The sequence below is a fragment of the Psammomys obesus genome, unplaced genomic scaffold (genome assembly GCF_907164565.1).
Source record: "Psammomys obesus unplaced genomic scaffold, mPsaObe1.curated_primary_1811, whole genome shotgun sequence".
NCBI lineage: Eukaryota > Metazoa > Chordata > Mammalia > Rodentia > Muridae > Psammomys > Psammomys obesus.
In genome coordinates this window covers 31,866,914-31,882,069 of record NW_026596073.1, presented here as the reverse complement: position 1 = coordinate 31,882,069, position 15,156 = coordinate 31,866,914, and the positions used below count along the sequence as shown (strand labels likewise).

The 15,156-nt window shown below is 50.6% G+C and overlaps 1 protein-coding gene across 3 annotated transcripts in view; it reads right to left on the bottom strand.

Annotated features, from left to right (window-relative positions):
* Positions 1–13,999, bottom strand: part of Fat4 (FAT atypical cadherin 4) — a 129,630-nt gene extending 115,631 nt beyond the window's left edge. For all 3 annotated transcript variants that reach the window (XM_055626183.1, XM_055626182.1, XM_055626184.1), the window contains exon 1: positions 8,825–13,999. In XM_055626183.1, the coding sequence (XP_055482158.1) occupies positions 8,825–13,999 (5,175 nt within the window). The remainder of the gene's footprint in view (positions 1–8,824) is intronic.
* Positions 14,000–15,156: the final 1,157 nt, after the last annotated feature.

The following is a 15,156-nucleotide window of genomic DNA, read 5'->3' as shown; positions in this document are numbered from 1 at the left end:
ACACACACACACACACTCACATACACACACACACACACACACAAGAAAGAGACAGAAACAGAGATATACACACACAGACAGACAAGAAAACAAAATCTAGTAACAAACTGTAGTGAGTCAGTAGGTCTGAGGAGGTGGCTCAGCTGTTAAGAGTACTTACTACTCTCACAGAGGACTTGTGCTCAGTTCCCAGCACCGACCTTTGACCCCAGCTCTAGAAGAGGCTTCACCTTCTTCTGGCTTCCACACATACTAGATGTAATTTTTGCATATACATATACACAGACTAGAACACTTTCAAGTATAAAATAAAAACAAGTAAGCCTTTTTGAAAACTTGAATGAGTGACCAGAAGAGTGGAGGTCACTCCTGCCTGAGCTTAACACGTCAAGAAGAGGCCATGATGAGCAAGCCTGCACACACACCCCAGTAAAGACAGAGCATTCCTGCCCCTCTAGCGGCATCAACGTGAGCCCTGTGACTTCTCCATCGACAGCGTGGAAATCCTTAAGAACAACACAAAGGGTTTTTACAGAGTTAAAATCATACATCTACAAAATGAGACCGACTACGTCACCCTTAGAACAAGTGGCAGGGGTGAGTGCCGTGAGTGCCGTTGGGAAGAAAGCCATAAGCTGCGGTCATGCCACTGTCCAGCTTGTGTCCGAGAGGCTCCTGATAGCGCCTTACACTGGAGCCTTCTTGGGATTTTACCCAATGATTGCTTCTTATATGTGTGAAGAAGACAGATGCCTAATAAATGACAGAATGCTAAAATGGCCCAATTCTTGACTGTATGTAAATTATCTGCCGATCGGATCCCTGCTTATCATCGTGGCTTCATTGTCTAGTCTGGGGCGGGGGGAGCTCACTCTTTGTACAATGGGAGCTATGGTTAATAGACCCTGGCGTATGCATTTTCACTATTATTATGGCAATTATCAGTGTGTGTGAGGAGAGAGATGAGAGAGACTCATCGGTGTGCCACAGTAAGTGTGTAGAAGTCAGAGGACAGCCCCTGGGAGCTGGTTCTTGCTGCCCTCCATGGGTCTATATCAGGTCATTAGGGTAGGAGGCAAACACTTTAACCTGCTGAGATCCTTCTGTCTCACACGTGTGTATTTTATGAAGGAGATTTGTGCAAGAATGAATTTTTCCACTTGTCTTCATTTTCTGTATCCCACCTTCCTTCCTTGGGCTGCTCTTGTCATAGATTCCTAGAAGTCTGTCATAGAGGAAATATTCATCCGATTCTATTTTGGGAACACTTTAAGGGGACTGGCATTTCCGGGGCTCAGGAGTCCCCCTTAAGCAGTTACCAGCCAGCCTCTCGGCTGATGAGGCCTCTGATTGTGTGTCCTCCTAACGATGGTGGACACCTGACAGCGCAAGGAAAGACTGAAGACATCTCACGAGCACAACTTTTTCAAAGAGTACTTGCTTAGCATAGATGCCTGAAAGCCTACTGAATGGTAGAATAACTGAAATGACTAGAGTTTCAATAAATGCAAAAACAGAGTAAATGCCTCTGAAGATAAATTTTATCTGTGAAATTTTGTCACGAAAACAGTTGAAGATACACTTAAAATGTGCAACTTGAATGTAATTGGCCAGAAACAGCATAGTGTTCCAACAATTTTTAAACACGGTAGTCAATAATAAGAAAATAATCTCAGGGTGCTTTTAGGATTTCCTTTTGAGACAGAAGTTCAGGGTATAACCTAGGCTGGGCTTGAACTCCTGGTGACTCTCATTCATTACCCTTTGAAAGCTGGAGCATCACTCTCTCATCTGTCCAGCACCAGCTGTTTGTCTTGTGTTTCCATACAGCGTCTCATGCATCTCAGCAGCTCTTAACTCCCTGATGCCCCTGCCTCCACCTTCCCTAGGATTACAGGTGTGTGCCTCTGTGCCCAAGACTTCTGGTTGCCTTTTAAAGAAACACTCCGAAACTCTCATGTGGAGCTAGATTCTCCACTTTCGGCTGCAGTGACTGCTGCCCCATGAGACACTGCAGTAGGCACTGAGCCTGAGTCTCAATCCCCCACCTCATGCTGCTCATCAGAAGGTAACATCCTCCTCACATTCCACCCCTTCTCCAAAGGCTCCTCCAGGTCCTCACCACTAACGGATCTGCCGACCACCTGTAGCAGGTGATAAGTTTAAACCCATAAAATCCCTCTCTGTGGCTGCTGCTTGCCTCAAACTCAACATCTTCCTGCCCCCTCCTCCCCCATCACTGTGATCACAGACCTGCTCCACCACACATAGGCATGATATCACTTCTTGAAGATTTAATAACAATGAGGGAAGTAAAAGTGATGAATTTTAAAACAGTTGATGTATTCCCCTGTCCGCAGAGTAAGAAGTTTTCTCCTAACTGACACCAAAAGAGGCCCTGGCCTGGCAGTGGGGCAGTTCTAAGCCCCGTGTGATCTCTCCTTGTGAGTTAACCTTCTGGGGTCATGGTTGCTACCAGGAAATGGAAGAGGTTTCCCTGGTGTTGCTTGAAAGCTTCCAATGAGGAGAATCTCTGAGTCAAGCACTTGACACCTGTCAATCACCAAATACAAAAATGCTTGACTGTTCCCACCTCAACCATTAATATTCCTCTTGGCTGTTTCAGCTCTGCCTAATCCGGTCCATGCCCAGCATGTTCAGATACATCATCTGGTGTGAACAAACTCTAAGTCTAAACTTCCTAGGATAAAACTGTTTCTTTACTTACTGTCCAGCACGCAGCATTTCCATCTTCTCCTGGCAATCAGTGTGGCTTCACTGTGAAAATTAATAGATTATATGCTAAAGCTCATTCTAGTCTTAATTAAATAGTTCAACCACGTACAGAGAGGCTGGACTGGTCTATGTTGGTGTTCATCTGGATATGTATACCTGTGTGAGGTCAAGAGGTCAACAGCAGGCTCACTGGCAGTACTCACAGAAAAGCTGAATGCCGGCTTCACTCAAAAGAAAAATAAATGCTCTCTAGAATGTAGTACAGTCATCGATTATACTATATGAAGGCTCAATGTCCTATCAGTGGTCTGTGTTACACGGGATGACATATGCACACAGAATCAATGTTCTGCACCCAACTGAGGGCAGAGGTTGTGTATTAGCAGGCTCTGACTGACTGTGTTAGGAGCCTCAGAAGCAACTGTCTGGGAAAGCCCATTTCCACTGCAAGGAGCCACTAACAGAAACTGTTTACTTTTATGATAAATGAAGGGAGCCTAACACTTCAAGCAAAGTAACTGACAACATGAGTCGTTAGTGGTAAAGTTGAAGCTGACAAGTAAAAATCTGACTTGTGAATAATTTCTAACCATCCCCAGAGTGGGGTGCCAGTCAACACGTGTAAAGTATTTTCTGCAAGCCAGATGCCATGTGTATCTATAAACACAGATGCACAGACCACTGGGAGAGGACAGCGAGTACAGAGGCAAAGTCACACACTGCCAATGAACGGACTAGCAGAAACAAGTGGCTGCAGGTACCTGCGGGCAAAGGCAGAGCTGTCACTGGACAGTGATGGGAAAAGCCTTGTTCGCACACACTGTGGATGAAGCTAGAGCTCCATCCTCCATCTTGAAAAATGGACTGAAGATGAAAGGCCAGACCTCATGCTTTGATGCAAAATTGTGATCTTGCATGTTTTGTTAATTATCAAAGTCCTGAAAGTACCGGCAGTAAAATTTAAAAAAAAAAAAAAAAGCCAAATACCAATCAGACTAAGAAGCTTTAGAATGACTGAAACAACCAATGCAGTAAGAGAAAAATCCATAGATTGGAAAACAGTCATGATGGATTCCTCTGACGGCGGTTTGTGTTGAAAATAAATGAGGACTCTGAGCACGCCAACAGCATCAAAATAAGCAAAAGAGTTAAATCATGGCCAGAAGACATGATGGAAGTTTTAAGAAGGTCTGTAAATGAATGGTCAATAGCAGAGAGCTTCAGGAAGACAGGAAGCAAAGCTGTGATGTGATATCCCAGTCCAGTGATAGGGCTCCCCATCTAAAATCAAGATCAGTGCCGCAGAGGCTGTGAAGAAGTTACTCTCACCTACTGTGGTTGGTGTGTTAGTCAGCTTCCCATGACTATAATAAAAGCCCCGGGATGGTCCATGTATGAGGAGAATGGGATTATTGCGAATTGCAGTTTTGAAGACTGTGGTTCATGACCCATTGGCATTTTTTATTTGGGCCAGTGGTGAAGCAACAGACTGGTCAGGAGTGCATGGGGGCATAAATTGGCTACATCACGATCTAGAGAACAAACAGGAAGAGGGAGGGATCTTGGACACTGGACACCGATCTCCTTTAAGGATGCTCTGAATATCCTAAATGCCACCCACTATGCTGCATCTCTGCAGGGTTCCACAATACCTCAGTAGTGACACCACAGGGGCCATGCCAACAAAATCTGAGCAGTGGAATGTGAGCTGATAGCTCCATCGTAGACAACACCAGGGAAGTTCCCTACAGACATGAAAGAAACGCCCCAGTAACTAACCCATCACTGGGCATGCGCAGAAGGAATGCAACGCTGGCCTTATCCGCATTGACTGAGCACTGTGCAGTGGCTAGAATATGAAGACAACCCAGGTGACCATCTAAAGAACACTCCGTGTCTGTCAGAACAGTGAGACCTGACACACGCAGCTCTGTGGGCAAGAGCACACACTGATGCCACATACACAGACCTGAGGGTTGATGGCACAAGAGGAGAGTACTGTGGAGTTATAGAATCTGGAGTATTTGGAGGGGAGATAGTGAGATGCGGGTCAAACTATACCACTGCCATTAAGAGGAATGCATTCCAAGAGACTTAATATACATCCAGGCAAACACAACTGCTGAGGATACATTTGTGAACCATGTAAATTACTATAGCCTGTCATCACACACACAAGGCTTTATAACATCGCAATAAACAACTATACAACATAATGTACATACACACATACATACTTATACACTGCACGAACACATAAACACACTCATACACACACAAACATTTCTTCAAAATGTTAGGTTACCCATCATTTAAAACAAGCATGTTTGGAATTCACACACAAAAAAAAAAAAAATCCTGTCTGACAAAGTCTCCGCGTTTGTATCAATATGTTCTGAATTACAGATGGCTGATTGATATACCTTAAATAGGCAAAGATCCATTTGTGAGGTAGCATAGACCATAGATTTTTCACAAAAACACACAGATACATATACATTTCCGGGTATATTGCCAGTGAGTCCTAAGACACTGTTTCTCCCGGTACAGTAAAAATCAATAATTACCTGAATAGGGAACCATGTCAAAATAATTTCCTATTACCCTACTCAACCTATCTGTTTGAGAATGGAGTAATCTAAAATATTTTAGCAAACACACACACACCATTGTAATCAACTAGAAATAAAAGTGTGAGACTCATCATATTTGGTGAGTCATGAGCCAAAGGGAATTTTTAAACAGAAGACATCATTACTTCCATCTTTCAAATTTGAACATGTAAATGTTAATAAATCAGTATCCTATACTTTTCTGTTGCTTTGTTAAGACTAGTCCATCAGTTACCTTTTCTGTTGCTGTGATGAAATACCATGGTTGAAAGCAACTTACAGACTAACGTATTTATGTTGGTTTATGGTTCTGGAGGGGATAAGAATCCTCCATGGTAGACAGGCATGGCAGTAAGCTGCGGGACTAGGAAGCTGGGAGATCACATCTCAACTGCAAACAGGAAGCAGAAATGCAAGCTAGAAGTGGGGCGGGATGAAAAATCCCAGCGACTCATCTACCAAAACTCCACCTTCTAAAAGTTTCAAAATACAGGAACCTATGTGGGACATTTCTCATTTCAAGCCCCTACAACTAGTAAAGAAAAAGAGTTACGACACATTCTTAATCAGGAAGCCATTGGAGAGTTTCTAAGGAGCACAAAGGAGGTCAACAGCCTGGGAAACAGCGTCTGTAACCCCAATGCAGTGCAGCCCCCTTCTGCCTGCACACTCTCCCTACATCAGACCTCCCGCTTACTTCTCTCTGTTCTTTCGACTTTCTGACAATCCTCATTTTATTTGTAGAACCGAGATAATTGCTTTTCTCTGCTCTTCTTCAACTGATGGGTCAAATTTGCCACGAACCTCTCTCCCCATAGCTTTTCTTGGACTCATTCCTGGGAGGGGGAGCTGTGTTCTGGTCTTGGGTCTTCTACCATATTACCCACCAGTAATAAGTTTACTGCCCCTACTGCATGGTGGGTAATAAATCGGATTCTGAAATAACAATGCCCCTGGTTATCATGATGTCTGACTGAGACCCTGAGCTGCAAGTTTGTAAATCAAGCAGATTTTTCAATTTTAATTTAATTAATTCATTGACACACTACAGTAGACAGCCTTCAGAGGTGTTCCTGCCTCTGCCAAGTCCTAGATCTCACAGGTACACTGAGAGAATGTGTCCCTTGGGCAAGGGTCCACAGTGAGCAGTGGCAAGCTGACATCTGTGACCCAAGAGTCAAAGCTAGACAGAGCAAGCAAGCCAGTGTTCATCTTCTCTTCTGACCCTCTTATCACACACAGTATGATCTGCTGAGACAGGGGCCAGAGCAAGCAGCCCAGACCCCTATCAGGGCAGACAAATGCATGTTTTCAGTTCATGGTAAAGTCTGGAAACAAACAATGCAGGAGTCATCCTTGCCTTCAACACTTTACGGCTCCTTTTCTTTTTCTTTTCTTTTTTTTTTTTCAGAATCATAATAAATCAGTTGAGCAGCATGAAAGAAAACTAGTTTATATTATATTTGGGAGAAACACGATTAATAATAATCTGAAAATTTACTTCCAAACTACTATAGTATTCTGAACGTTTGCTTTAAATGTCAAGAGTGGCTGTAGCTTGGGAAACCAGTGTTGACTTACAACTTATAAGTGAGTATAAGTGAGTATCCCGATAGGGTATGTTCCAAGGATACACACACACACACACACACACACACACACAGTCCTCACATGGATCCCACTTTGGCTTGTAAATGCAGAGAACGTGGAGATCCTGAAAGAAGGCCTGTCATACTGATGTTAATTGAAGTTAAAGATACAGTGGGCATACTATCCCCATTCCTAACAAAAACTATGTCCAATGATTATTTTTAGTTTTCATGCCTCTTTCAGAGACATCACTGTCTAGCACATTTAGGGCCAGCCAGTCTTCCCCCATCAAATGAGTAACTCACAGGCACGAGCCACGAACATCCCTTCCCATGCTCTGCACTCCCCAGTTGAAACAAACACCCAATCACGTCACCTCTTTAACTAATTCCAGCCTTTATCCAAAGACTTCATTGCCAGCCTTTGGTAAATATTTTGGTTTTCAAACTAATCAAAGATGTTCACATCAGAAATTGCTACAGAGAAAGAAAGCACGAGAGAGAGGGAATAAACTCAAATGAAAGTAAAATTATACATAAATCATGACCTGAGCTGAACCAAAGACCTGTGATATCCAGATCTTTAAAGAAGGAAGTGGATGTAAGGAGACAATTTGTCTCCGAGGCCTCTTGGGGGCTAGATGTGCAAGGAAAAATTGAAATCCACTTACAATTACATCACTATTGGGAATTGCACTTCGAGTGAGTGCTAACGCCCTCTGATCCCAGCCATAGGACGCATAGAGCTAGTGGTCACAAAAATAAATAATCCAAGGGAATTTCAAAAGATAATAGTAAAAACAAGTTCTCAGAATGAGCGCATCCCTGATCTCCCCCAAGGAGAAAGCAAGCAAATAAACACAGCAGCCTCCGTTTCACCACCTTGTTATGTTTGGATCTCTGCCGAGCGTCAGAAACCACATTTGATATTCTGAGTTCAGATGAGTGACAGATCCTAGGACATCTCTGAGGGGAGTGGACAGTGGGAGGAAGAACTCGGAAAACGTCAGTGGAGCTTTCCAGAAGGTAGCTGTATGGAGTCAGGGATTTTCACAAAGCCCTGGAACAAAGGAGCTTAACAGAGAAGAAGCCCATCAATGATAACCCGATGGGTGGAGGTGGAGGCACAGCTTTCATCTTCTAAGGGGATGGGCTTTAGGAAAGGTTGGTTCCCTACCTGGAGACAGGACTATCCCCTGTACCACGGCATCTAATTTTTATGTCAAGAGCCAGAGTGGAACTCCTGGTCTAGCTGTTCACAGCCACCTGCGCGAGCTTAGCAGGAAAGTGAAGTGTTTCCTCCAGGCCAGGAGGTGGTTTGTAAGCCCTGCAGGCAGAAATCAGGAATCTCCACAAACTTGGCTCAGCACACTGAGATTACTCACTGTCTATAGAGAGTCTATAGAGAGTCCTCCAAGCTTGCTGAGGATGGGGAAGGCAGCATTGTCCTGATGTCAGCTGCCACACAGGCTCCAGAGTCAACTCAACCCACTCAACCCACTCAGGAAAGCTCTTGACCTTGAAACAGGGGTTTCTTGGCTCAGAGACTGTCCACTCCCACGCTAGTTTCTTTACCAAGCGAGGTCTCGGTTAGTGCAGAGGCTCTCTTCATACTTATGGGCTTTAGCTACTTCTGCAAATGGCTAAATGATGTGTCAGTAGCATTACACACATGATTGCCCAAGCATTACACACATGATTAAATTTTTTTAAATGTTCATTATTGATGATAACCTGGATTACAGCTGCTTTTTCCTGAAACTGTCCGAGTGTGACAATATACTTAAGTTGTCCCTGATTATAAAAGTAGCCATGAAAACACAATTAAATCATAGATAGTAACTACAAAGAAAAGGACAAATTTAAGAAAGGCATACAAGCTCTTACCTCTGCTCTCTGTGTCCTGGGAAAGGCAGATGACTTCTCAATGGCATAAACATCCACCAAATAAAGACAGGCTCCCTGCTCCCGGTCCAAAATGGCAGCCGTTTGAATGACTCCAGTCTGCCGTCCAATGGTAAAGAGTCGTCCAACAGTCTTTTCTTCACAACGAACAGAAACAATGTAATACTCTACCGGGGCTTCTGATCCTCTGGGGCTGGCTGCTTCTATGGAGATGACATTGGTGCCAATGGGCTCCCCTTCCTTCAAGATGGTTATGTATTTGGTCTGTGTGAAAACAGGCCCATCGAGGCCCTGGAGGATGACAGTCAATTCCGTGGTTGACTTCCTCCTCTCCGGGCCCAGGTCTGTAGCTGATATTATAAGGTTGTAGATGAGCTGTGAAGGCACCAATGCAGAGGCCACACGAAGGTCCCCACTGTACCGATCTACTGTGAAGGTGTCTGTGTCCCCATTGACTATCTCATATTCCACCTCGCCATTGGCGCCTTCATCTGGGTCGGCAGCCATGATGGTAGTCAGGACTGAACCGATCATGGCTGAAGGGTCTGCAGCCAGGGCGTTTTGTGATACGAACATTGGAACATTGTCATTGAGGTCTGTGACCAAAATGGTCACATTCTTCAATGCGTACCTCCTGGTTTCTATTGGCACAGCTTGGTCATTGGCTTTTACTGTCAACTCAAAGAGATTGGCAAACTCCCGATCTATCTCAGCGCTGGTGTAGATGGTTCCTTTGACTTCATCTATGCTGAAGTGGTTGCCTCGAGGCATCTGTTGGATGATGGCATAAGACAGCTGCCCGTTGATATCCGCGTCTGGGTCGTGCGCTGTCACGGAAATGACAGACGTACCTAGGGGGATATTCTCCACTATAGACTTAAATACATCCCCTGGGGGGAAGCGTGGGGGGTTGTCATTGAAGTCCCTCACGTGGATCACCACTGACATTGTGGATGACCGAGGAGGCCGCCCTTGGTCCTTAGCTGTTATATTTAACTTATACAAAGACTGGGTCTCAAAGTCCAACTTTTTGGCTAAGAAGATACTCCCAGTGTTTGGGCTGATACTGAAAGTCCCGTGGTTGTTGGAGCCGGTGATGGTGTAGTGTAAGTCGGCATTGACACCTGAGTCGGAGTCAGTGGCAGTGATGGAGGACACAAGTTCGCCAATCCTCATGTTTTCCAAAACATCCACCAATAGTGTTGACTTCGGGAAAGAGGGGGTGTTGTCATTTTCATCCAAAATGTCAATACTCAGGGTACAGGTCGAGTTGAGGGGGGTGGCCCCTGAATCCATGGCCTGGATGAGGAGGGAGTACGCTGGGGTTGCCTCATAGTCTAACTTGCCTACGAGAGTGACCTGCCCAGAAAAGCTGTCGATGGCAAACTGTCTCTCTTCATTTCCTTTGAGGATAGAGTAATGAATGAGGCCGTTGCTTCCTTCATCCACGTCTGAGGCGGACACCCTTAAGACCTGGGTGAGGTTGGTCGCCGTCTCTGATACTGTAGCTTGGTAAAGGTCTTTTAGGAACTTGGGGGCATTGTCATTGATGTCCTTCATGTAGACATGCACGGTAGCCTGGTCCTTGAGGGGCTGAGGGAGGCCTTGATCTGTGGCTATCACTGTGAAGCTGAACACCGCTGTCCCCCTTCTCCTCATGAGTGACTCCCTGTCAAACTTGTGAGTGTTGGTGATCTCCCCAGTGACGGTGTGCAGCTCAAAGTCTGGCTGTGCCGTCTCAAAAGCATACCTCACCTCCCCATTGGGCCCGAAGTCTTTGTCCACAGCATTGACTTTACCTACAAACGACCCAGCTCTCTGCTCCTCTTCAAAGTAAAATGTGTAATTGGTGCTATTAAACAAGGGCCTGTTGTCATTCACATCTTCTAAAATCACAGTGACGTTCACAGTAGCACTTAGGGGCTCTACTGCCCGGTCAGAGGCGACGACCAGTAACACATATCTGTCCTGCAGTTCGCGGTCCAGTTCACTTTTTATATACAGCTGGCCATCCGGGAATATGCCGAAGGCGTCCCCCGTGTTCCCGTCTGTGATGGAGTACGCTATTTCCCCATTGGCGCCCGAATCTTTATCGGATGCTTGTACTGTAAAGAATCGAGAGTTGACGGGCTCTGACTCAGAGAGTGTGACCTCGTAGGAAATCTGGTCAAACACTGGTGGGTTGTCATTTACATCGTGGACATAAACTGTCAGAAGGATGCTGGAGGAGAGTTGGGGGACACCCATATCAGAGGCCACAACTTCCACCTGGTACGAGCCAGCGTGGACATCCAGGGCACCCCGCAGACTGAGGTTGCCATTCTGCTCATTAATAGCAAACAGGTTCTTGGGGTTCTGTTTCAGACTATAGAGCACCCTGCCGTTGACACCTTCATCGGGGTCCACGGCTTTGGCTTGGAAGATGCTGTGCCCTGCCTGCCAGTTCTCCACTGCGTGTATGCTTTCCACTGCCTGGATGAAGTGGGGGGCGTTATCATTCAAATCTTTCACCGTGACGTTAACCACGGCATCTCCGGTTACTGCGCCCCCGCTGGCCACCACGCTCAGCTGATAAAAGGACTGTTCTTCCCTGTCAATCATGTTTGCTGTGGTCAGCTGCCCCGTGACAGGATTCATGGCAAACATACCTTTCTGGTCCCCAGCAGTGATGAGATAGCTGATGTTGGCATTGAGGTCCATGGTAGTTGCGGAAACACTGCCCACGTGGTACCCCAGGGCCACATTCTCAAAGACCACAAAGCTGTAGGCGGCCTGGCCGAATACGGGCGGGTTGTCTTGTGTGTCTAATACTGTGACTGTTACTATGGCCTGGTTGGGAGATTGTAAATTGCCCCCGTCCGTGGCCACTATTTGCAGCTGGTATGCTGTTTTCTCTTCCCTGTCTAGGGCCATTCTTGTCGAAATCACCCCACTCTTAGCATTAATCTGAAACCGAGACCTGTCCCCAGCTGATATGCTGTACTTAACAGTTCCGTTGGGACCCATGTCTGGGTCGGTAGCAGATACCGTGGTGACGTAGCTACCTCCAGGCTCGTTTTCCTGAATATGAGCAAAGTATTGGACCGGGTAGAACACAGGGCTGTTGTCATTTATATCCAGAAGACTGACGTTTACCTGAGCTGTGGATGACTGGGGAGGAGAACCCAGGTCTGTGGCGAGGATCAGCAGACAGTAGAAGGCTTGTTCCTCTCTGTCCAGGGAGGATATAGTACTCAGCCTCCCAGATACAGGATCCAGGCGGAAGAGCCTTTGGTCACTCTCGGCCTCTTGCAGGGAGAAGCGCACTGTCCCATTGTCACCCAGATCCCCGTCTGTTGCCCCGAGAACCAGCAGCTCTGTCCCAGCTGGAGCGTTCTCAACCACAGACACCGCATAGCCTTCAGGCTGGCTAAACACGGGCTTCTCGTCATTCACATCCAAGACGGTTACCACAAGCTGGGCATAGGACACCTTGGGGTGGACTCCCTGGTCTCGGGCACTGATATTCAGTACAATCTGGGAAGCGAGTTCACGGTCAAGGCCCCCGGCAGCACTGGTGGTGACCAGGCCGCTGTGCTCACTAATGTGGAACCAGCCCAGACCGTTTCCAGAGACAATGCTGTAACGCAGGTTAGCATTGAGACCAGAGTCGCCATCGGTGGCAGACACCCCACTCACGTAGCTCCCCGGAGGCACCTCCTCGCTCAGGTTCACCCTGTACACCTGCTGCGCGAAGACCGGAGGGTGATCGTTGATGTCATTGACGAAAATCACCAAGCTGGCCACGGAGGAGCGCGACCGGACCTCGGCGGCAGGGGGCGCCCCGGAGTTATCGGAGACCGAGACCGTGAGGTTGTAGGACGGGATGCGCTCCCGGTCCAGGGCGCTGGCCACCTTGATGAGGCTCAGGTTGGGCACCTTGCTCCTCTGCACCTCAAAGTGGCGCTGCTCGTTGCCCCCGAGAATCTGGACCGAAATGTTTCCGTTGGCGGCGGGGGAGTCGGCGTCCGTGACGGTGAGCAGCGCCACCACGGTCCCCACCTGCGCGTTCTCGTCCACCGAAGCGTAGCGCGACGTGGCCGGGAAGTAGCGAAACTTCACCACCGGGTCGTTGTCATTGACATCCAGCAGCTGGATGAGCGCTTCGGCGCGCCCCGTGAGCGAGGGCACGCCCCGGTCGGTGGCCTGCAGGGTCAGCGAGTACTGTCTGCGGGCCTCGAAGTCCAGGGGCTCCCGCACGGTGATGAGCCCGGTCTCCGGGTCCATCTGGAAGGGGGTTCCCTCGTCCTGCAGCCGGTAACGGATGTCGGCGTTGGTGCCCTCATCCGCGTCCGCCGCCGCCACCTGCAGGACACTGGAGCCCACGGCCGCGTCTTCGGGCACCCCCGCCTGGTAGTGGGAACTGCCAAAGACCGGGGGATTGTCGTTAATGTCCTGCACGGTGACGTTGACCTGAAGGTAGCCCCGCCGTTTGGGCTCGCCCTTGTCCTCCACCTCCACCAGAAGCTGGTACTGGGGTGTGAGCTCGCGGTCCAGCCCGCCCTTGGACACCAGGTGCAGGAACGCCCCCTCGCCGCTGGGGTTCAAGGTGATGTCCAGGCGGAAGCGGCCGGCCTCGTTGCCGCGGACGATGCGGTAGGAGCGGTGGTCCACGCCGTTGGAGCCGATGTCCGAGTCGGTGGCGGTGTCCAGGATGACCTGCCGGCCGCTGCCGCTGTCCTCCTTGAAGGTGACCACGATCGAGGGGTCCGGGAAGACCGGGGCGTTGTCGTTGAGATCGCGCACCAGCACCCGCACCTCGGTGGGGTAGGTGGGCGCGCTGGAGAGGACCACCAGGTTGACCACGTCGCTGGGGAGGCTCTCGCGGTCGATCGTGGCGGTGGTGTAGAGCGCTCCGGTGCTGCTGTTGATGGCGAAAAGGGCGTGGCTTTCGCTCAGCCGGTAGGTGAAGCCGGGACGCGTCGGGATGGTGCCCACCAGGGTCCCCGGGGGCTGCTCCTCCAGCACCTGGAACACCTGGCGCTGTTCCGCCGCCCGGACGGGGGCCGGGCCCGGGAGCAGCCACAGCAGCCCCCAGACCCCCAGCAGCTGGCCCAGGGACCGAGAGGGGAGTGGGGGGCGCCGGCGGCCGGGAGCCGGGGCCGCGGCCAAGTTCATGGTCCCGGTTTCCAGGAACCGCGAGGGGAAGGGAACCAAGGCGAAGGAAACGGGACGGTCCGCTTCTGGACGAACGGCCAGCCGGAAGGCCAGTTGGGGCCGGAGACCTGCAGGTCGGGAGCTTGCGGGAGGGACGGGCGCTCAGGAGGCTCCGGGCGGCCGGTGGGGCGCGCAGCGCAGGGGACGGGGAGGCGACGGGCGGCGGGGCATCCCTGGATTTCCTCTCCGGAGGAAACTTTCCAGGCCTGCAGACCCTTGGCTGGGGATCCCGAGTCTCAGCGTCCCGGCCCCGCGGCTGGGACTCCGGAGGAGAGGCCCGGAGCTCGGCGATCAGGAGCCGCTCGGCGCGCGCTCGGCTCTCCAAAAACTTCCGAACCTACCCGGAGCGCCGCGCCGGAGAGGGCACCGGCCCTGCGCGCCGCGGGCGCGGCGGCCACCGAGGTGCAGACTCCCCTCTGCTTTCGCTCTGGGGAGTTGGGGGAGGACGGGGGTCGCCTCTGGATCGGGGCCCTCCTGCCGCGGGGCAGCCCGTCCCCGCCGAGCTCAGCGCCGGCCCCTCGCGGGCAGCCCCGGCCGCCTTCGCTCCCGCCGCGCCCCTGAGCCCGAGGTCCAGCCCAGGCTGCCGCGGGCGCCGCTCGGCATCCTTCAGCTCCTCGGCGCCGGCCTCGCTCGCGCAGCCACCACCGGGCGCGGACTCCCCCTCCTCCTCCTGCTCCTCCTCGGCGTGCCGGGGATCGGACGGCAGCGGCGGCGCTCGGTCCCCGAGTGCCCTCCCTTCACCATGCCAGGGGCCCTTCCCCGGGCGTCAGCGGGCACCGGCGACCCCCCTCCCCCCCGAGAACGCCTCGAACCTCGTCCCGGGATCTGGGCTTTGATCGTCCCGGGGTCAGTTTCACTTTGTAATCCGCCAGGCTTTGTGTTTGGGGCGGGGTGGGTCCCTCGGTCGCGGTCCCCGCGGGCCACGCCACGGGGATCGGGGAGGCGCGGGGCACGGGGCGGGCGCGCCCTCCCACGCCGCTCGGGGCTCTCGGAGGTGGTGGCACCGCGGCGGGTCCGGAGCCCGGCGAGTCCCCCCCACCCCACCCCGGCCGCCTCTCCGGTCCCTCGCACTCTCCCCGCCCCTTCCCCGCCGCGCGCACCCACAGGCGCACTCACAC